Here is a 22,624-nt window from a genome sequence, read left to right on the forward strand (position 1 = left end):
CTTGAACGTCAATTTGAAAGAAAAATTCTGTAATTTTTATTCGTAAAAATTTAAGAAAAAAACGTCTTAAGAATGGCGGTCAAAAAAAAAACAAAATTCAATCGACCATCAATTTTGGATATCTAATAGTGAATTCTAAGCAATTCCATCAAGCACCGAAATTTCTGCAAAATTTTGGCCTTCTGTCGACATTTTAATCGACCATAACTTGGTCATTTGTTGACGTACGAAAATTTCGATTTTTGTTTTGGATTCAGCGTGAAATTCTGTGTAAAATAAGCCCAAATAACGTAAGTTTCCTTCTCAAATAAACGAAATATTGAGGGAAATAGGCTTTCAAAAGTTTTTTATTGGATTGAATTTAAGGAAACTTTTTTTGGGCAAAAATGACGTTTATTACATTTAAATTATACATCAATCGAAAGAGCAAGTCGAGATCTATCAATTTTATTGGATCAATTTTTGGTGTTGACAAAAATTATCAAAAATACAATTTATTCCGAAACACCAAATTTCGTCAAAAAATGCTGACGCGCGTTTCGGTAGCAATGCTACCATCATTAGAGCGACAATTAAACTAAAAACTAACAAATAATTCGTCCTTATACAGGGTGTATTATTTAGAGAACACGGGGAAAATAGTATAAAAAATCTCTGCCTCATTTTCTTAATGTTATAGCATCCTCAAAGGTAACCCATTCAAAAGGATGTAGCTTGAAGCATATGCATGCATGACTGTGGTAACTAGTTGTAATACCGTTAATTAATGTTCGTGTTTCCCATTTATCCCGACTGCATTCCATTTTAACTCAAATTTATCAAGTTTTTAGTTTCTATTTTTGAATAAAAATCGATCAAATTACATTTGGCAACAGGATTATTTTCACTTGCAAAAACAGAAAAGGAAGTAGATAGCTGATATCAAAATTGACTTGATTTGACATTTATAATCAAACTTGACAAAATGTATGAAAACAATAAGTACGCTGATATGTACCTCATTTCGGGAGAATGAGAAGGTAATGCTGCGGTAGCAGCAAGGGTGTATGTAGAGCGACACCCGTCAACTAATACAATCCGAAGATTAGACGGGAGAGTGAGAGAAACAGGGAGCCTTAACCCTCTAGGAATTAATGTCCATGATCGAGGGCGTCCGAGAACAACCCGAACACCGCAACTAGAAGAAGAGGTCTTACATTTGGTGCATGAAAACCCAGCAATAAGTACCTGTGAAATTTGCACTCAACTGGATGTTAATCACACATCGGTCAACAGAATCATTAGTACCTTACTCACAAGGGTCCAAGCATCGGTCAACAGAATCATTAGAGAAGAAAGGCTTCACCCTTACTCACAAGGGTCCAAGCATTGCTTCCTCAAGATTTTGCAAGACGGTCAAATTATTGTAATTGGCTCGTGGCACGAATTGCCCAACATCCAACTTTTGCCGCAAATGTGTTATGGAGTGATGAGGCAACGTTCACAAGAAATGGTTATTTCAACCAGCATAATTCTCATTTTTACTCTCTAGAAAATCCCCATTTAGCTAGGCAGGTGGATCATCAACATCGTTTTAGTGCAAATGTTTGGGCCGGGATTTTGGGTAACCATTTAATTGGACCTTTCATTATACCTAATCGTCTGAATGGGGAAATTTTTTTACATTTTCTACACAACATATAAATTTTTTTTGGACGATATACCTCTTGGACAGTTGAACGAGGTGTGGCCACCCAGATCGCCGGACTTAAACCCCCTAGATTTTTTCTTTTGGAGCCACATAACAAATTGGGTGTATCAAACACCAATTGATAATTTAAACGTTTTAATACAACCAATTCATGTAGCCGGAGCAGCAATTAATGCTAACATGTTAGCCTGGGTTCAAGAAAATGTGTCAAGAAGAGCACAAGCATGTTTAGACGCTGAAGGCAGAAATTTTGAACATCTCCTTTAGAACCAATGTTTTTATTTTTTCTTAAATACAATTTTTGATTACTGATTACTTTTGACTTGCCTTTATTTATTTTAAGAAAAATTTATTTTCAGCTCATAATTTCTTTGTAGACGAAAGGAAAGTGCAATTCCAAAACAACTTATGAAAAACACATTTCGTTAGAAGTTCAGCAGGAATGAAAGAATGAATTAATTCGTCGTGGGGATGAAATTAGCGATTTCGACTTTTCAGTTCAATAAATTTTGGATTGAAGAAGTATGGAGCTAAAATTAAACCAATAGCACTTTAAACCAAAGAATTTGAAATTTGCAACACTCGAAAACTTTAATGGAGTTTCTTCACAACATTTTCGGTGAATTCGTTTTCTCCAAAGTGCATCAACTGTAGGTTCTTTAACAAGATCATAAGCGTATAACTAAAAGTACTTAAGGTAGGCATTTAAAAATTGTTAGAACAAGTGGAAAAATAAATTCGTAAAATATTCAGCACTTTACACAAAAGGATATGAAAATAACCGTCCATCAATGGAACATCTTGTTCAAATAAGAATAGTTTCTTTAGTTAATAATTACTTTGATAATGATAATTGAAAAGTTGCCTAATAACCTAAAAGTAAGACGTCAATCAATTTTGATTGAATACCATAACTACACCAATTTACGTAAGCGTCTTGTAGTTTTTCTATCTCTCCTTCTTAGGCACTACGCTATGCAACGTTGCCAAATTAATTTTTTTAAAAGTTCGATTTTTTCGAAAAGTAGAAGCCAAAAAATTTTTTTTAACATTTTTTTTAGATTTCATCAAGGTATTTCAACAATGTACTGTAGAGCATATCCGCCATTTTTGATACACCCTGTATACTAAAATTTTCAATTTTTCGGTAATTTCTTCTTCCAGCATGAAGGAACGGCAATGGGTAATTCATTGTCTCCGTTCATTGCTGACCTTTTCATGAGCCGCTTTGAAAAGGAACTTGAATCTGAGCTTGAATATTTTCCAAAAATCTGGATTAGGTATGTGGACGACATTTTTGCAATTCTTGATACAAATAAGTCAAATATTGATGACTTTTTAATCAAAATAAATAACCGTTATCCTACGATTAAATTTACTTGCGAAATAGAGAAGGACGGAAAGCTTCCATTTTTAGACACAATTGTAATTAAAAGATTAGAGTTTCATGTTTATAGGAAAGAAACCAGTACTCTTCGCTACATCACTGCAGACTCCCATCATTGTCCTCAACTTAAGATGGCGAGTCTAAATTTTCTTGTTTACAGGCTTTTGAATTTTCCATTAAACAAATTTAGATTCACAAAGGAATTAAAATTAATTAAAGATGCTGCCAGGTGTAACGGTTTCGATCCCAACATTGTTGATAAAACTGTTAAAAAATTTAGATTTAAGAAATTGGTCAATGAATGTTCTACTTTTCGGAAAACACCTGAGAAGACTTCTTTTGTCACCATCCCTTACTCACCTTCAGTGACAAAGGGACTGGAAATAATTTTTCAGGATTTAGATCTCAAAGTAGTTTTTACTTCGGGTCCAAGCCTCCAAAGTCTTCTAGGTAATCCTAAAGACCAAGTAGGACCAATAGAAAAGTCGGGGATTTATGAAATTAAATGTATAGATTGTGATCAGAAATATATTGGACAAACAAGAAGGTCAATTTTAAAAAGGTTCAAAGAGCATCAAGCTCATCTCAAATTTGGAAGGTTCGAAAAATCAAGCGTTGCCCAACATGTTTTTGACAATGACCACCACATTGATGAAAGTTGTCTTCGTTTAATTAAAAATGTAAATAATTGTAAATTTCTAGACATTTATAAAAGTCTAGAAATATTTAGAACCAAAAATGTAATAATGAACTCAGACAACGGCTCCATCCCCTCCTCCTCCCTCTACTCCCTTCTACCTGCGCCAAAGGGGACGGATCGACAAGCTTTTAGTATATAAGGACGAATTATTTGTTAGTTTTTAGTTTAATCATCGCTCTGGTGATCGCTCAGCATTTTTTGTCGAAATTTGGTGTTTGGGAATAAATTGTATTTTTGATAATCTTAGATCAGTCGGTCAAAAATAAATTTTTAGAAAAAAAAGGCCATCGAATTTTGGATATCTGAGAGCTGATTGTAAGCAATTAAAGCGCAAAAAAAAAACAATAGTGTAAACCGAATCTTTCTATCTGTCGAAGTTTTAGAGATATTGAGCAATAACAATTTCAAAAATACACCGACTATTAATAATTTCAATTGGCCATAACTCAGTTATTTGATCGTACGTGGATTTTGGGCCCGGTTTTAAATTCTTTGTGAAATTCTGCGGAAAATGAGTACCAACAACATCAATTCGCTTCACAAATAAGTAAGATATCGTCAAAGCTGTTTTCTAGACAAAATTTAATTTTCGAATTTAGGATATGTAACATCGTACAAAAATTTACACGTTTTTAAGTCAAGTCACCGATGCATAAGGTACTACTGGTTGCGTCCAAAGTTCAGTGAATCACACTGTATATTAATACATTTCAATTTAATCCACACGAATTCGATCGCCAATTTGTGTACTCAGTGATGCGCGACGAAGAAAATCATTGTCAACTTTTATGTAACACCTTTTTGTGCTCCTTCAATTGACAGTTCATCCATGCACAAACTTATTTCCGTACTCGAGGAGTTTTTTTGAAGACGCTCTCAGAAAAAGCGGCGGAAATCTATAAATTTGCGGTTTAATAACAAGGTAATGGTTATGAAATTTTAATTACTTTTTTATGTGATGCAATTAATACTTAATGCGCCGATTTCGATCGCGTCTGTTCCTATTTTTAAAGGACTCTTCACATTTCCTGAATATACAGAGTGCCCAAAAAAAACTATGTATATCACAGCCAACTTAACTCAAAATGTTCGTGTAAGTTTTAAAGCAAGATAATCTTGAGAAAGGAATTATTATTTTTTTAATTAACTCTTAAGATCGCGTGCTTTTATCCCGAAATTGTACGTTATTATTATCAACAGTTGAGAAATTACTGAAATGAGCTTTATTTACAGTCACGCTGCATTCTTATGACGTCAGTCACGGTCAATATCACATGTGAAAGGTTGAAGATTTTAATGCAGATTATCATGCCCACGCACGTCACTGCAATTTCCACGGACCATTACTAAACGATTTATAGTGACTTTCATTCTGACATTAAAAATTCGTTCTGCAACTCGGCGCTTAGCTTCGCACTCGTGCCGAAACATAGACGGTTCTGCAACTTGTTTTACAAAATACTGTTCTATAATGATCGTTTTCTAAAAACTGACGTGTTCTTAAAACTTTTTTGGTGATGAGATCCGTTTCAAGTAATGGCGATAATAATTACACTCGTTAGAATATTCCGAAGTGATAATCCATAACTGATCAATTATTCAAAGGGAAGTTTTTCCAATCAAGGTCAATTCGCGAAATAAATAATTGATTGTTACCACCGTCGGCACCTGAGCTAATTTTACCCCACACATAAGAAAACTTTCTCACATCCAACTGAAATTAAAACTTCCCGTATTGTTTCAACAGGATAAAATTGAGGTCGACTTTTAATGAAAGGTATCGGAAATCACTTAAATTCCATTTACTTATAAATAAAGAAGCGGTAAAAACGTCGTTGTTAAACGACCTGTCATTGTCATCAAAGGGTGAAATTTTTTTAATTCAAAAATTGCGTTTTCACCCCCCATAGATCACACGCTTTCGTTGAGCCTCTCCTGTAATCACGAGGGTGGAATCCAGGATAAGATTAGTGGAAATAAAGACTTCTAGAATTTTCTTCCCAAATTAATTACGTTAATTGCAACACGTGTGATTGCTTGTCCCATTTCCCACAGCGCGTCCCTTGTCGAATTTTCCCATCGTTTCCACAATCGATCCAATTTGCATACCATCACACCTACAAACACGAAAGACAAAGATTCGTACCCCCGCTGGCGACAAATTATTAGATTTTCATTAAGGGCTGTCCCAATTCATTTTCGCACCTAAACCAGGTCACTCGCTTTAATGTCATGGCATTTCGTAATTCCTGAGCTTTTCGCGTTAAATCACATGGCAATTTGCCAAGAATGCAAAAGGGGAGAATCTACATGTGTATGGAAGTGTCTGTTCTGGAATGGGTGATTTATGGGACACCTTCATGCGATGAAGATTTTTGAGGCTTGCGCCATAAAATAGTGCAAACTAATCTTTTTGGGAGTGTTTTAGTTCCATTTACACACTTTTTTATTATCAGTAAAAGTGACTATTATCAGTATGTAGGTCGGTGGGTATATAATAACTGGAATTTGAAATGTAAACAGAAAGTTGTGATGACACCTGCATTGTCTTGAATTATTAATTTACTACAGAATTTCTGCATTTAAATTTGTCTTTCTCAAATTAAATTATTTTCGATAGCGTGACTCGTTGCAATCTTAACTTCCATTGTTGTGAAATATGACAATGACCATTAACTTGCGTGTCATTGCCAATGTTCTCATGAATAAATATCCTTCGTTCGATTTTATTATTTCCATATTGCCGACCGATTAATCGTTTCGTCTTTAGCCTAAAGAGGTATTTGAAAATCCAAAAATACAGATTAAAAGAGTTTAAAATTTTCCAATCATTTTAAAAATTTTGATTTCCATGGAGGACTGGAAATCCTTTTTTTAATTCTCCCTGTTCGACAGTTTTAATAAAATTTCATGGGCTTCTTCTTATAGATGTGTCTATTGAGAGTATTAAATAAAAGACTTAAATAAACGACAAAAACTAAAACGTCGAGCAATTTTAGTTTGGCGGACACACTAAAAATTCTAAATTTTCCTATAAATTCAATAATTCCCACGGTTTTAACGTCAAACCTGTAAAATTTGGTGGAGTTGCTACTTAAAAGGAGTTTATTGAGTACATCAAAATATATAATTTTAGAAAAAAAAATAAAAATTTAAAAAAAATCAATTTTTTCATTAAAATCTGTAGTTTTTACAGTTTTAACGGCGGAGCAGTAAAATTTGGTGTAGTTGTTACTTAAAAGGAGAGTATTGAGTACATCAAGTTACAAAATTTTAGAAAAAAAAGTAATAATTTAAAAAAATCATTTGGGGGAAATCAAATTTCAAAATTTTTCATTAAATTCTGTAATTATTACAGTTTTAACGCCAAAGCAGTAAAATTTGGTGAAATTGTTACTTAAAAGGAGTTTATTGAGTACGAACGTCAAGTTACAAAATTTTATAAGAAAAAGTAATAATTTAAAAAAAAATTCTTTAGAAGAACAAAATCAAATTTCAAAATTTTTCATAAAATGTTGTAATTTTTAGTTTTAACGCCAAAGCAGTGAAATTTGGTGGAGTTGCTACTTAAAAAGAGTTCATGAGTACATCAAGTTACAAAATTTTAGAAGACAAAGTAATAATTAAAAAAAAATCATTTAAAGGACAAAATCAAATTTCAAAATTTTTCACTAAATTCTATAATTTTTACAGTTTTAACACCAAAGCAGTAAAATTTGGTAGAGTTGCTACTTAAAAGAAGTTTATTGAGCACATTAAGTTACAAAATTTTAGTAGAAAAAATAATAATTTAAAAAAAATTATTTCAACAGAATGAAATGTCAATTTCTTTTTATTAAATTCTGTATTTTTAGAGTTTTAACGCCAAAGCAGTAAAATTTGGTGAAGTTGTTACTTAAAAGGAGTTTATTGAGTACCTACACCAAGTTACAAAATTTTATAAGAAAAAGTAATAATTTAAAAAAAATCATTTAAAGGACAAAATCAAATTTCAAAATTTTTCATTAAATTCTATGATTTTTACAGTTTTAACGCCAAAGCAGTAAAATTTGGTGAAGTTGTTACTTAAAAGGAGTTTATTGAGTACCTACGTCAAGTTACAAAATTTTATAAGAAAAAGTAATAATTTAAAAAAAAACATTTAAAGGACAAAATAAAATTTCAAAATTTTTCATTAAATTCTATGATTTTTACAGTTTTAACGCCAAAGCAGTGAAATTTGGTGAAGTTGTTACTTAAAAGGAGTTTATTGAAAACGTACGTCAAGTTACAAAATTTTATAAGAAAAAGTAATAATTTAAAATAAAAATCTTTAGAAGAACAAAATCAAATTTCAAATAATTTCATAAAATGTTGTAATTTTTATTTTTAACGCCAATGCAGTTAAATTTGGTGGAGTTGCTACTTAAAAGGAGTTTATTGAGTACGCCAAGTTACAAAATTTTAGAAGAAAAAGTAATAATTTAAAAAAAAATCATTTAAAGGACAAAATCAAATTTCAAAATTTTTCACAAAATGTTGTAATTTTTATTTTTAACGCCAATCAGTTAAATTTGGTGGAGTTGCTACTTAAAAGGAGTTTATTGAGTACGCCAAGTTACAAAATTTTAGAAGAAAAAGTAATAATTTAAAAAAAAACATTTAAAGGACAAAATAAAATTTCAAAATTTTTCATTAAATTCTATGATTTTTACAGTTTTAACGCCAAAGCAGTGAAATTTGGTGGAGTTGTTACTTAAAAGAAGTTTATTGAGCACCTCAAGTCACAAAATTTTAGTAGAAAAAGTAATAATTTAAAAAAAATTATTTCAAGAAAATCAAATTTCAATTTTTTTTATTAAATTCTGTAATTTTAACAGTTTTAACGCCAAAGCAGTAAAATTTGGTGAAGTTGTTACTTAAAAGGAGTTTATTGAGTACGTAAGTCAAGTTACAAAATTTTATAAGAAAAAGTAATAATTTAAAAAAAGATTTTTAGAAGAACAAAATCATATTTCAAAATTTTTCATTAAATGCTGTAAGTTTTAGTTTTAACGCCAATGCAGTGAAATTTGGTGAAGTTGTTACAAAGGAGTTTATTGAGTGTGGCAAAACTGTCATTTCCCTGAAAATCCATTTTTTTTAAATTCTCTACATTTGACGTTTTTAATTCCAAAGCTGTGAAATGTAGTGCATATTTTGCTTTAGATGCGTTTATTGAGTGTACCAAATAACAAACGTTTAAGGCAAAAAGTAAAAATTCGAAAAATTTTTATTTTAAAAACCAACAAAAAGTTCAAATTTTTGTGCCGAAAGTTGAACGGACTAATGCATTTAAGCTTTATAAAACAAGTGTTTTATGCTATATTTCCGACTTTGCATATTGAATACATTTTTTTTACAAATGCTCCCACAAATTGTTACTTTACGGACTCATTTAAGACCCCAAAAAAAATCTTTTTTCAAAAAGTTGCCATAACAATTAATCAATAGTGACAATACAATTTAACAACTTTATTTTAATCTCATAGGTACAACAATGTGAATAATTTATTAGATTTGTAAGCAAATTTAACTCAATATTTTTAGCGTTTTCGATAATTTTTTCAGGATTCTGTATTTTATGCAAAAAACGTTAATTTTTTGTGTTTGTTTTAAACAATAATTTGATGGTTTTGTGGACTCATCTCTATTCCACAACAACAATGAATATTTTAGGTACTTGTAACAAAAAGAGCGATTATAAAATGCCTATCAAATCACCTTTTTTTTTGTAAAAATTTCCGACGTCGCTACTGTAACGAAGCTATTAATGCATCCGATGCGAGTCTGTTAACGCACTCAAAGCGAATGCAGAAATAGCTCTATTACCACATCAAGTTGTGAAATTGTTTTTTAAAATACAAGTCTAAGTAGTATTATTTATTGCATGAGAGACCACAAATTCCACGAACAGACTTTTTAAACGTGTATCTTACAACTTTTTATCTACAGATGATTTTCATTTCTAATTTATAAAAAAAATATAATTAAGTTAATTAATGTACAGGTTAATCATAATTCGAAATCATCTTTCATAGAATGTCATAATAAATACAAATTGACACCTGATTTATCGTATCTAAGCAAAAAAAAATATCGTCGAATCAAGTTTTTAGTATTTATGAACATTTTCCTGCAACGGTTAAGTTGGTGAAATGACATTAAGTGTCAACTGTCATTAAAGGACATTTTATTCGATAAATCTCATAGTTTTGACAGCAATTGACAAGAATACCATCATTTAAAGAGTTTCCTAAAGCATCGGTGACAATTGAAAAACAAGCAATAATGTAACACTTATAGCACCGAATTAGAAAAGTTTTTTATACTCCTCAGTCATCGAAAAGAACAATTAGCTTTTTACCAAAAAGAAGTGTAGATAGTTATGTTTCTTCTTTCGTGCTGTCTTCAGATTTACAACATAACGTACCAAAAATTCATGCAAATCGGCGATTCAACTGATCCAAGTTTTGACATTTAGCGCTTAGAAACTAAGTTAATACTAACATGCATGTGATGAACTATACTATTTTTGTTAACAAAACAATAATAATTATAAAAGCAGCATGTACAGAATTCTCGCGAAAAGCTCGTAGCTAAAGCTCGCTTCGCTGTGAGGTCTTTTCGGCGCTTGTAGTATAAATAACTATTACAGCTACAGGAGTATGTAAACTGAAAGAAAATGGAAACAAATAAAAGTAAAAAAACATGTTCACATTGCTTACATTATAAACGTCCTTTAACAACGAATACATAACACCGAACTTTCCGATGTTGCTATGGTAACGAAACCATTAATGCATTCGATGCGGAAACAGTCTGTTAACGCACTCAGAAGTAGCTCTGTTACAAGTTTAGAGTTTTTAAACGTGTATCTCACAACGCTTTATCTACGGTTGTCCTCCATCTCTAATTTCCAATAAAAGTTAATTAGAAATCGCTTTTCAACAAATGTCAAAAACATTTTGACAGCTGATTATCGTATCTAAACAAAAATCCATTTTTGCATAATCTGAACTCAACATCCAACTCTGTTATGACATACTGTATGTGCAACATTTTATCGATTCAACTGTCAAAGTGACAAATCGGTACTGTAAAGTTGACATTTCGATAGGGTAATGATAAATAAAAATACGTCATTTTTTCAAGGATGTAGAGCGACAGTTAAGGTTTATGTTTCTTATCCTCACGTCTTTTGTTCTGTTTTGACTTTTATAATAAAAATATAAAAATTGATGCAAATGTAGTAAATTTCATTTCGAAAAATATTTACTAGTTTTGACATTTAGGGCTTGGAGACAATGTTATTACCAACATGTGATAACATTTTTTTACTATTTTTTTATTAAAACGTCAATTACGGAAAAATCATGTACAGTACTCTCGCGAAAAGTTCATAGCGAAAGCTTCGCTCACACGTTCGTTGCGCTATGAAGTCTCTTTGACGTTTTTACTATAAATAACAATTACAACTTTAGGAGTATGTAAAAGTGGTGTTTAATAGACAGAACGGGTAAAACAAAATATAGAAAAAAACAAACTCAAACCAGCAAAACACAACAAAAACGAAAAGACATGAAACAAATAAAAGTAAAAAACATGTTCACATTAATCTACAATATAAACATCATTTATCAACGAAATTTTTACATAACATCGAAATCAGTTTGATCAGAAGTTATATTACAAAATCAATAGGATTATTAGCAACCTGTGGCGCTGAAAGGGGGAATTATCAATATTTAAAGGGGCACCTGTATAAATTCCCCATCTTTCTGTGGATTTTTACGACCCGTTGGTAATCACCCCCAATTGTGGGTCGAACCATTCCTAATAATATCGCCACACGAGCTCCCAATTTCGCCCCATAATTCAGCCAATTCGATCGGTTTATTGATCGCCATGAATTTTAATGCTTCTTAGAACACAAGCGAGCCATCAATTCTTAATTCCCCGGATTTTTTCAGCAATCCGGATTGGGACCGGACCTTGACTAATTTTCCCAGATCGAAGTGCAGCGATAATTGTCTTCATGCGACAGTGAAAAATGCGACTGCACGCAATGAAAAGTTCGAAAGATCTGGTATTTCGAAAGGTCAAGGTTTGTTTTGTAATGAAAATACCAGATCCTGTGCAATATCAGCTTAAAATACAATTTTTTACGTGCGCGTTATATAATAAGAGTCAAGGTGGGCCCAGAGCATTGTTTTGTGGTAAAACCATTAAGCTAATGATGTCTTTTTAGAATCGTAAAGTTTTAAACAAGGTCGGCATGCAAACGAACGAAATTAACTTCGAAATGTAGTCGTAGAATCATGTTATGACACCTGTCACTTCCAATGTAAACACGACAGCCCCATTCTAACCTCTTTCGGAACTTCAAAATAAACAAAGTCAAAGCGGGAAACTCACCTGATTTTCCGTGGAAAAGCCCACTTCACGCAATTCTCTCGCTCATTTTCACATGAAAACACGAAAACGTATCCATATTGCTCCGATTTGTTTTTATTCAGTACCACAATCCGCACTGTTTTCACTCGATCTAGTTACCTGTCGTCTTGACAGCCAGGTGGGAATTGGCGGTACCAACCTGAAACCAGCAAACTCTGGGGATTTTCGTCTTAAAATAAAAACTTGCGATTATTTCACTTGATTTCAACAAATCGGAGGTAAAATTAGAAACTGGAGGCAACTCGCGTGTGGTTAAATTCGTACTCTGCGTCTTCCGCGGGTTATCAATAGTTTAGTAGCGTGAGTTTGAATTTGGCGCGGGTTGGTGTGGGCCAATCACCGCGCACCGGATGACAGCAATCAAAAGATTACGAATTGACGTGTGGATTTTCAGATCCATGTGTTTATAGGGTGCTTTTATTAAAATCCTTCATTTTCTCTCCCTCGGACTGTCTTGTAAGTTAATTTCCCGCTGGCCTAGTTTCAAACTGTCACGTTTTGACGGCCACTTCCGCCCAGACAGGAACAGGAAACGTTCATTTTGACTCAAGATGGAGGTTATTCATTTCAAAACAATGTCACTTTTTGCAGATCATGTTAAAATTCCCATCAGAGGACGACGGCAAGCAGAATGTGACCTCAAAGTTTATCTTTACGAGCGCCTTGGAGCCGGTGGATGGGGCTGATTTGATTCCGGTAAGTGGAGTCTTCAAAGGGGCGCAACTTAACGGTGACTTGTAGATTGATTGTGGGGGCCGCCTGATCAGCCCACTCACTCCCACAGTGTCTGTGAACGAATTGGGGAAGCAACTGCTCAAAGCTGCGGATGAAGGGAACGTGGAGGAGACCAAAACCTTGTTGAACAAGGGGGCCCTGTTTACTGCGGATTGGGTAAACATTACGTGGGATCTCCGGAATGTTTGACGTGTTTTTGTAGTTGGGGACGAGCCCCTTGCACCTGGCGGCCCGGAATAACCACATTGATGTGGTGGAGCTCCTCCTCAAAGCCGGAATTTCCCGCGATGCTCGCACCAAAGTCGACAAAACCTCCCTCCATATGGCCGCCTCCGAGGGCCATGTTAGTATCGTGGAAATTCTTCTTCAGTATGGCTCAGATCCCGACTGTAGAGACTTGGTACTGTCTTTTATCTTTCCGAATTGTCGCTAATTTCTGCTCAGTTAGGGATGACTCCTCTCCACTGGGCTGCCCAAAATGGACACGCTGAAGTAGTCAAAGTCTTGGTCAAGCATTTCGCTCATACTGATCCTTTGAACAAATTTGATTTGACGCCTGCTGATATAGCCGCACAGATCAACCGGCAGGATATTGTGGATATTATAAACGTGGAGATTCAAGCACCGACGAATGCGGCGCAGCATCTTACTCTGGAGCTGATTGAACAAGGGGAGAATGGGGAGGAGGGGGCGCAGGATTCCGAGCCGAATTCGCCGATACCGTTAGGTAAACGAGGGGGGGTTTCATTGACTTGTTCACGATCGTTGATTAATGGAAGCGTGCTTTAATGGCACCATTAATCAACGATTTTACTGTGTTTTTGTTGTGTTCAAGATTGGAGTGTGAAATGTCTAAAAAAGGGTTTACAAAATGTCCAGGATAATGTAAAGAAAGTCGCAAAAAAGCCCAAATTAGAATTTAGAACTTAAAAAATTGGACAGTCTGGAGAATTAGAGAATTCTAAAAATGGGATCGAAGGGAATTTTGAATCGTCTCCACTGATTTTTGAAGTCACGAAGGCGCCTAAAGGAGGGCCCAAGAAAAACCTGAAAAAGACTTGAAAGAAGGGGCAAAATAACAAACTCGAAATCAAAGAGTATTGAAATGTTAAAACGAAATTAAAAGAAGAATTTAAAATCCGAAGAATGCGGATAATATGGAGAATCAGGAAGATTTAAAAATCCATAGAAAACAAAGGAGTACACAAAAAAACGAAGGAAAAAATTGTGGAAGAATTTAAAGAAGATCTAAAGAATCTAAAGAAAAACCAAAGAAGTAACCTAGAGAAGAAGAATTTAGAAATTTAAAGAAGGAAAGAACCTAAATTCTAATTTTTAGGGGCTCCAAGCAGTCTAAAGAAAAGTCTTTAGAAAAAACGAATTTAAACTAAATCTAAATTAGAGTTTCAAGTATCTATAGGATGTGGAGAATCCAAAAAATCTAAACAATCTAAAGAAGAATCCGAACTATCTTCTAAAGAGCCGAGATAATGTAAAATAACTGAAAAGAGGCTAAAGAAAAATCTAAAGAAAGCTCCACTGGTTTTGGAGACGTCTTTCATTTACCCTTTTGGCTCTTTTTCTGAAGAATCGAAGACAATAATGTGAAGAAGAATCTAAAAATGTAGAAATTAAACGAAGAATCTAAAGTACATTCGGGAGGATGTAAAGAGCCCAAATTCTAATTTATGAGGGCTCTAAGCCGTCTAAAGAAACGTCTTCAGAGAAAAACTTGACGAATTTAAAGAAGAATCCAAATTAGAATTTTAAGTGTCTATAGGATATGGAGAATCCAAAAATCTCTAAACGGCATTCCAAAGAGCCGAGAGAATGTAAAGAACTTGAAAAGAGCCTAAAGAAGAATCTAAAGAAAACTCCACTGGCCTTGGAGACCTATTTTATTCATTCTTTTGGCTCTTTTTCTCTGAAAATAATGTGAAGAAGAATCTAAAAATGTAGAAAGTAAACGAAGAATCTAAAGTACGCTCTCGAGGATGTAAAGAGCCTAAATTCTAATGTATGAGGGCTCCAAGCCGTCTAAAGAAAAGTCTTTAGAAAAAACTTAACGAATTTAAAGAAGGATCTAAATTAGAATTTCAAGTACCTGTAGGATGTAGAGAATCCGAAAAATCTAAACAATCTAAAGGAAAATTTAAAGAAAGCTTTACTGGTTTTGGAGATCTCTTTCAATCATCCTTTTGGCTCTTTCTCTGAGGAATCGAAGAAAATAATGTGAAGAATTTAAAAATGTAGAAGTTTAATGAAGAATCTCAATCGAAGAATCTAAAGTTCATTCTGGAGGATGTAAAGAGCCTAAAGTCTAATTCATGAGGGCTCCAAGCCGTCTAAAGAAAAGTCCTCAGAGAAAAACTTGACGAATTTAAAGGATCCAAATTAGAATTTCAAGTATCTATCGGATATGGAGAATCCTAAAAATCTAAACGGTCTATAAAAGAATCTAAACGACATTCTAAAGAACCGAGAGAATGTAAAGTAACTGAAAAGAGGCTAAAGAAGAACCTAAAGTAAACTCCACTGGTTTTGGAGACCTCTTTCATTCGTTTTTTGGGCTTTTTTTTTTGAAAAATTGAAGAAAATAATGTGAAAAAGGATCTAAAAATGTAGAAATTTAAAGAAGAATCTCAAGCGTGTGGATAATTGGAGAATCTAAAAGATCTAAACAATTTAAGAAGAACCTAAAGTACATTCTGGAGGATGTTTAAGCCGTGTAAAGAAAAGTCTTCAGAAAAGATACAAATTAGAATTTCAAGTATCTATAGGATCTAAACAAATTAAAGAAAAATCTAAGCGACATTCTAAAGAGTCGAGAGAATGTAAAGAAACTGAAAAGAGGCTGAAGAAACCTCCACTTGTTTTGGAGTCCTCTTGCATTCATCCTTTCGGCTCTGAAGAATTTAAAAATGTAGCAATTAAACAAAGAATCCCAAGCGTGTGGATAATATAAAGAACCTAAGAGGCATAAATAACTTAAAGTGCCTAAATACCAAGGCGTCTAAAGAAGAGAGAAGCCAAGTTAGCATATGAAGAATCCAAAGGATCTAAAAAAGGGGAAAATGAATCTAAAGAATCCTGCAAAACAGAACTTAATTGAAAGAATTCTCTCATTCCAGAGACCATCCTCATGGAGGACCCCGACAACTCCATCGACCCCGAAAAACTCCACCTCAACAAACCCCCTGACGCCTCCGACAACTTCGCCGAGTCCATCCGCCTCCTCCAAGAGCACGGCATAACGATGCTCCCAAACGACGACAGCAACTTCCTCTCGACGGTGATGGAAACCGGACACTCTGTCGTCTTAACCGGTAAGAAATTCCCAATTCCCTTTTCAATCCTCATTCTCTTGAAGACGCAGGGAGGCAAGTCTTGAACTCGTTCAAGGAAACAGAGAAGGAGGTCCTCCCAAGTTGTGATGCGAACAAATCGAAGAATATTCTCAAGCAGATTAATGGGAGGTTGGTACCGAGGAATGTCAAGAGGATTGTAATGAAGAAGAATAAGTTGATTCCGGTGTCGACTGTAAATAATGTGAGTTGGGAGAGAGTGGTACGATTGGGATTAAGAGGGTTGTTTTAGGTGTACAAAATGGCGAATTCTGGGGGTGGTAATGATATGGAGACGGTGATGAATCAGTTGATAGAAGCGAGGAAAACGATAGAAGAGTACAAAATTAAGTTGTTTAAGAAAGAACAAGAAGCGGAGAGGTACAAACAACAGTTAAAACTGTTGATGGAAGATAGCTAATAGATTTTGATAAGTTTTTTACATGGTATGATTTTACTATTTTTCTAACAAGTCAGAAGTCTTCATAATTAATTTATTGTTGTTTTATATTGTTGAACTGATGTAAATAGAAGATTTTGATAAGCAGAGTTTTACTTGGGCTTAGTAATAAAACGATTTTAATTATAATAATTTATTCAATGCAATTATGTAACACATTTAAATACCCTTCGTTAAGTGGATCGTACGGATGAGGAAAACATTAATAGATTAACACAAAACTATATTTAAATAAACGTGTAACAAACTGAAGTAACTTAAAAGAATACATTGATTACTTTTTAAAAATTTACTTATAGTGTTATTCTAGAATACATTACACGTAACTGAAACCGTGAAGACTGAAGATAATTTTGAAACGAAAACGAGCACACGAGTTTTGGTATTAAAGGACCTATTCAGTGAAGTTGCAAAATGTTTCAGAGAAGAGTCAGCAACTTAATAACGACAGGCGTGGCTGTAATTTTGAAGCACAGAAAATAGCTCATCAGGTATACACATTTTGCGAAGGCGCTAGTCAATAAAGCTTTGCTCCACACACGCTTTTACTCGTTTTTCGTATTCTCTTCTATTTTCTTTGTAAAGCTGTGCCGCCATTGAGTTTGCTGGGGAGTTGGGGTTGGGGTCGCTGAGTAACGACTACAAAAAAAAAAAATATAGTTAGCCTCAGTTTCTCCCACCGGTTGGCAGCATTGGCGATGACGTGCTTAACCTCAAAATTCGCATGTTGACAAGACAGGACTACCAACATACTTTATACATTTATTCATTTCTTCCACCGGTTGGCAGCACTGGCGATGACATGCTTAACCTCAAATTGGCAGAAATGGAAATCGCATGTTGGTAGCACTGTTGACGAAGCAGGGCTACCAACACACTGCTGTATTAACACCTCTTACATGTGGTCATCGCCTTTTATTAGTCATCAATCAGTCATCAATAAATACAGGGTGAGTCATTATTGCGCAAACGTGTTTTTATGGATATTTACTCAGTTTTTGTAGAAATGGCACTGAAAAAATGCGAAACAGGATCGTATTCAATTTTTCTTTATTAACGACCCATGAAATATTCGGTACGACCCTGTAAAAAGGACACCCCCTATGTTAAAATATGACAAGAGTGAGACTGTACATTGCCTTCCTGTTTTCGACCCAATTAAAGTTGATTTTATTACTTGGAATTTGTTATCAATAATTTATTTTCAAAACACAATAAAAAGCGATAAAATAATGTAATAAACAACGAAAACTACAAAATATTATTATTGATAAGTTTTTAGTATTGAAAAACAATTGCGATTTACAAAAAAATTCTAGTTTGTGACATTTCTGTTGTGTTCAAATTCCACTTTCAATTATTTCTACTTTTTTAATCGGACAAAGCAATCAATTAATTACAGTCGCGAACAAAACGTTTGGTCGTCAATGTCACTGAGTTTGACCGTTTTTATCTAGTTGGTTGCTACTCAAACGTATGTCTTGATATCTGTCATTCCCTAACATGTGCCAATTATGTGAGGTTTTTAAGTCAAGTTCAGACACACGTTATCAATGTGCCAGCCTACTAGATAAATAATCCAACTTTCTTTTTAGATTTTTACAATAATTTATAATAATTGAATTATTTTCGCATATTTTCATTTCATTTATAAATAATAAGTCAAAATTATTAATTTTTTAATATACAGAGTAATGAAATTAATTTCCTATGTAGATGGTTGGCACGTGCGAACGTGTCTTAGCTTGATACTAAAATAAGAAACGGTTGACACATGTCAAAGTGTTGAAATAAAAAAAACCAACAAAAACTGTCAAATCTCCTCTTTTCATACGTCAAAACTGCTGTGCCGCTGCTAGTTACGACATGAAACTTTTTCTCAAAGCCAACTGCGAACGGAAATTTAATACCTCACGTGATACATTGATCTAGTCAACTGGCACCTTGCGAACGTGTGTCTGAACTCGACGTTTAAACGTCAAATACGTTATGGATGTTAGGAAAAAACAGATTTCAAGACATACGTTCAGCGTACCGGCCAACTAGATGAACTGTTTACCAACACATTTCCAGGCCTACTAAGACTCCGTTTCAACCGATTTCATTTCTGTATAAATCGTAAAAACTTTTTTATTGTGCAGTCGCCTCGATCTTTTTCAATTTCAGCTGCACAACAAAAGGAGTACGTTTACGGGAGTAAATCGTAATGAAATTCTCAGAAACAATATGAATAGAAATTTAATAGAAAATTATTTGAATTGGAGCTAAATTAACGCTTTAAAAAGTTGTTTATTGCGATTTCCCAACTGTAAAAGCTCAGTGATGTTTATGTAAGCAGTGGTACCAACGTAATTCCGAAGTCCACCGCCTCCTTCAACAATAGTCGTGTTTATTTGTTCGTCAAGACAAATAAACGCGTATTTCTTCCAAGTTAAACGCCATAAAATCACTTTAAAATATGAGCCCACCGAGTCAATGAAGTGTTATTTATAACCCAATTTATTTTTAATATGTGCGAGTTATGTAATTTAGGCGCACGCTCAAGTTCATTGAAAAAATCCAAATATTTACAATTAAAATTTCATTGGAATGAATTAAACGGAAATTCTTCAATGCAATCAATATTGAAAAACAGGAAATTACTTTATGTTGGTACCACCAACCCATTAGTCATATCACAAAGAAAAACCCCAAATTTCTTTGTTTAGCCCCCCAATTGAAAGTTGAAAGCTGTCAATGACCTACTTACTTGAATTGAAGTTAAAATCGCAGAGACGTCGTACGTGGGGCTCCACCTGTTTTGCAAAATATCTAAACAGATGCCCCCATCTGCATATACGTTGGGATGAAACATGTGGCTGACAAACCGGACCGTGGGGGGTTTATTGGGGTATTCTTCTGTGAATTCGATAGTTAATTTAAAAGTTCCATCCTCGAATGGGGTGTCATGGGGCCCAAAAATGACGGCGTTCCATATCATTATGTTATTGTCTGTGGGGGCTCCGCTGACACCAGTTGGGGGGTCCTCTTGTAAACTGCAACAACACAACGTAAAAAACGAGGAGAAAGAGCGGATTTGGGGTACAAACCGTTTGAAATCTCTCATGAGGCGTCGTCGAGCCGGAGTGGACATTTTTTAGGGAATAAAATAAATAAAAAAACTAGGGAAAGTCCGGTATACACTGACTAAATATAAATACGGAAATTTATAACTGTACAAAGCAATTTAATTACTAAACACTATGAAACTCGCACTCGCATGACATACGAGAAAGGACGACTTATAAACAAAAATAGCACTAAGATTATCTTGCAGGATGACGAATAGGTTATTTCCTCTAGGGATTTTCCGCGAAAGTCACTAGATTTCTCCAACGTTGGCAACGCGACTACTACAAACCAACGGAAAAAAATTACAAAAAGTAGCGAAAAACACCCAAAAAACGGTTACGAAGGTGTGGAAACGAAACAATTCAATTTAAGGAGAATAATTGCAATAATTCCCGACTTTAGTGGCGCCCTCTGCCAGGATCGATACTCACGACTTCAAGTTACGCGTTCATCGGATACTCTCACTAGTGGAGCCCCTACGTATTTCACAGGATCTGGAGGGATTGCCTACCAAACTGTACAAGAGGGCGACGAGTATAGCCCCAAATCCACCCCTCCCCACGCTCGGTTTAAATCCCCCGCAATTTTTCCCAGACAGAAGGGACAACATCCGATGGTGTTAGAGTTTGACAGCCCACTGACAGTACCATAACCTAATTTCGAACAGCTGTTCCAAAACAGCACCATGGAAGTGCCAAGAGGTAATTCCCCCTGTCAGAAGCCCCTCGTAACGTTTTCTTGTAGAATCCCGCACCATGGGGGACGGAATCGACAGTTCCTTGCTCAAACTAACCGAGACAACGAAGAAGCTCAAACTGAACTTGTCTAAAGCCCCTGTGACATTCCAACCCATTGAGCCCCAATGTCAAATTTTTAATCTCAAGCCTGTTTATGTCACCAAAGAGCGGAAGCAACCGAAATTTCTAATCCGGAAGCCGAAGGAACCGAAATTCGTCCCGTACGAGCCGTACAAGGGGGCTGTGGAGCCTATCATCGCCCACAAGAACGAAGTCAAGCCCGTCCCTGTAAAACCGTCACGGAACAACGTGGAGATTCAGTATCTCGTGACTCAAATGGCCGAGATGCGGTCAGCTGAAATGAACAAAGCCAGCGAGGAAGCGGCGCAAAACGACGAGCCTCTGATCCCCAGGAGGCAGTGGGAGCAGGAGAAACTCGGATACGAGACGGATATTAAGAACTTGAGGGAGACCAACGCGCATTTTGAGAATCAAATCAAGTTCCAGGCTCAGGTTAACAGCGAGTTGAAGACCCTCCTCGTGGCGGCTGTTGGTGAAGACTTGGAAAGCCGCGTCCAGCACTTAACAGAGGACAAGTTGCAGTTAGCGCGCGCTTTGCTCAACTCCGCGAACCATCTCACGTCGCACCAGGAGCAGACTGAGTGGTTATCAGGGCAATGCGAGGTCTGGAGGAGCAAGTTCTTGGCGTCGAGTTTGATGGTCGAGGAACTAGCAAGGTGGAAATCAGCTCTTTCTACAAGAATCAACGAATTGCAAGAGATAATAAAGAAGCTCTTAGATGAGCGGTACAGAGTACAAAAGAACTGCCTGAAAACCTGCTGCTTGTTGCAAGAAACCCAGAAGAAGCTCTCAGGGGGTGATTACACCGACCCCAAAACCTCAAACATTGTCGATTTGAGTGGTACAAACTGCGCTTTGGCTCAGAGCGTCGGCGAATTGGTGGAAATTAATAAGGAAAACTGTGATACTTTGTATGCTCAATACGCCAAATTTTCTCAACATACTCTCGTGGAAAAGACAGCTATGAAGGTTTGACGCTCTGCGAATCAGTTGTTGTGCTAATTTGTCGTCATTTTCAGCTTCTTCAGAATCCTGTGACGGTGTCCCACAAACAGGATGCGATCTGCAACGCGCTGATGGGGACGGCGATGTCTTTGAGCGGAGAACAGGTCTATTTGAAGTCTCCAAGTCAAGCGAGTTGTTGCTCACATTGTAAGGGGGAGATCAAGGATATCTGACGTTAGTTTTGTGGTGGTTTTTGTCGCATTTATTGTTGTTTTATAAAGATATATTTTTCTTACTTTGTGTTTTATTGGTCTTATTTCTAAACAAGTTTGTCGAGACCCAAAGAGATATTATGGGAAATGGTGGATGCGCCAGGATAATTTTCGTTTCTTTTTTGATCTTTTTTATTCTATCGCATTTTTTTATTATTAATTATTACATTCAACAAGATTCTGTAGAAATTTTTCTGAAACTGAAGATTTTTAAGAGATAGTTGAAGATTCCTTGAACATTGCATCGAGATCTTTTAGATGTTTTTAGAATTTTTTTTTTACAGACTTCTTAGTGGCACGTTTAACACAGATTGGCGGTTAAAGATTTTTAGAGTTTTTATGAAGATTGTTCAGAAGGATTTTTAGATATTCTCTAAAAACAACTATGGTGCTTTTTCAGGGAATTCTTAGAAATTCGTTTAGATTCGTTAGTTTCTTTAAAGGTTTTTTTAGAGAAGCGAAATCTTTTAGAGATTTTTCGGAAATCCTTTAGTGATCTTTTAGATGTTCTTGAGAGACATTCTTTGGAATTTTTTTAGTAAAGTTTTAATCATTTTTAGGGGAAAAACTATCTAAAAGGATCTTAAATGTTTATGGCGATTTATTGCAGAATTCTTTAAGATTATCCGCAGAATTTTTCAAAATTTCAGACATTTTGTGGAATATTGCTATTTCCTGGAGTTTTCT

General features: G+C 35.0%; 4 protein-coding genes across 4 annotated transcripts in view; 2 read left to right on the forward strand and 2 right to left on the reverse strand.

Annotated features, from left to right (window-relative positions):
• ATP8B (ATPase phospholipid transporting 8B) overlaps nt 1-12,383 on the reverse strand; it is a 38,206-nt gene extending 25,823 nt beyond the window's left edge. Inside the window, exon 1 of the mRNA XM_088034782.1 lies at nt 12,214-12,383. The gene's annotated coding sequence lies outside the window, so the exon portion shown is untranslated. The remainder of the gene's footprint in view (nt 1-12,213) is intronic.
• Nucleotides 12,384-12,573: 190 nt separating this feature from the next.
• Nucleotides 12,574-16,864, forward strand: Atac3 (Ada2a-containing complex component 3). Its single transcript, XM_088034784.1, has 8 exons — nt 12,574-12,708; nt 12,844-12,948; nt 12,994-13,143; nt 13,190-13,387; nt 13,432-13,714; nt 16,119-16,313; nt 16,358-16,536; nt 16,585-16,864. The coding sequence occupies exons 2-8, from the start codon at nt 12,847-12,849 to the stop codon at nt 16,750-16,752; spliced, it is 1,275 nt and encodes a 424-aa protein (XP_087890910.1). The 5' UTR covers nt 12,574-12,708; nt 12,844-12,846; the 3' UTR covers nt 16,753-16,864.
• Nucleotides 16,865-16,908: 44 nt separating this feature from the next.
• Ubc6 (ubiquitin conjugating enzyme 6) lies at nt 16,909-20,325 on the reverse strand. The gene is made up of 3 exons (XM_088034786.1): nt 19,881-20,325; nt 19,541-19,826; nt 16,909-17,430 (listed from the first exon to the last, which is right to left on the reverse strand). Exons 1-3 carry the CDS (start codon nt 19,922-19,924, stop codon nt 17,305-17,307), a joined length of 456 nt encoding a protein of 151 aa, XP_087890912.1. The 5' UTR covers nt 19,925-20,325; the 3' UTR covers nt 16,909-17,304.
• A 181-nt stretch (nt 20,326-20,506) lies between these two features.
• On the forward strand, nt 20,507-21,960 carry LOC148176187 (golgin-45). The gene is made up of 3 exons (XM_088034048.1): nt 20,507-20,603; nt 20,647-21,689; nt 21,740-21,960. The coding sequence occupies exons 1-3, from the start codon at nt 20,588-20,590 to the stop codon at nt 21,896-21,898; spliced, it is 1,218 nt and encodes a 405-aa protein (XP_087890174.1). The 5' UTR covers nt 20,507-20,587; the 3' UTR covers nt 21,899-21,960.
• The last annotated feature ends 664 nt before the right edge of the window (nt 21,961-22,624 follow it).

Source organism: Gnatocerus cornutus, chromosome 4 (assembly GCF_029298725.1).
Source record: "Gnatocerus cornutus isolate USDA-ARS CGAHR chromosome 4, icGnaCorn1.1, whole genome shotgun sequence".
NCBI classification, from domain to species: domain Eukaryota; kingdom Metazoa; phylum Arthropoda; class Insecta; order Coleoptera; family Tenebrionidae; genus Gnatocerus; species Gnatocerus cornutus.

What these genes read in the sequence shown, in the direction of transcription:
- Atac3 (XM_088034784.1), top strand. Translation starts at nt 12,847, where the DNA reads ATGTTAAAATTCCCATCAGAGGACGACGGCAAGCAGAATGTGACCTCA. An exon ending in CCCTGTTTACTGCGGATTGG is followed by an intron (nt 13,144 to 13,189) that starts GTAAACATTACG and finishes GTGTTTTTGTAG; the next exon opens with TTGGGGACGAGCCCCTTGCA. An exon ending in ACACTCTGTCGTCTTAACCG is followed by an intron (nt 16,314 to 16,357) that starts GTAAGAAATTCC and finishes ATTCTCTTGAAG; the next exon opens with ACGCAGGGAGGCAAGTCTTG.
- Ubc6 (XM_088034786.1), bottom strand. Translation starts at nt 19,924, where the DNA reads ATGTCCACTCCGGCTCGACGACGCCTCATGAGAGATTTCAAACG. An exon ending in CTCATGAGAGATTTCAAACG is followed by an intron (nt 19,827 to 19,880) that starts GTTTGTACCCCA and finishes GTGTTGTTGCAG; the next exon opens with TTTACAAGAGGACCCCCCAA. An exon ending in CGATTTTAACTTCAATTCAA is followed by an intron (nt 17,431 to 19,540) that starts GTAAGTAGGTCA and finishes TTTTTTTTGTAG; the next exon opens with TCGTTACTCAGCGACCCCAA.
- LOC148176187 (XM_088034048.1), top strand. An exon ending in TGGAAAAGACAGCTATGAAG is followed by an intron (nt 21,690 to 21,739) that starts GTTTGACGCTCT and finishes CGTCATTTTCAG; the next exon opens with CTTCTTCAGAATCCTGTGAC.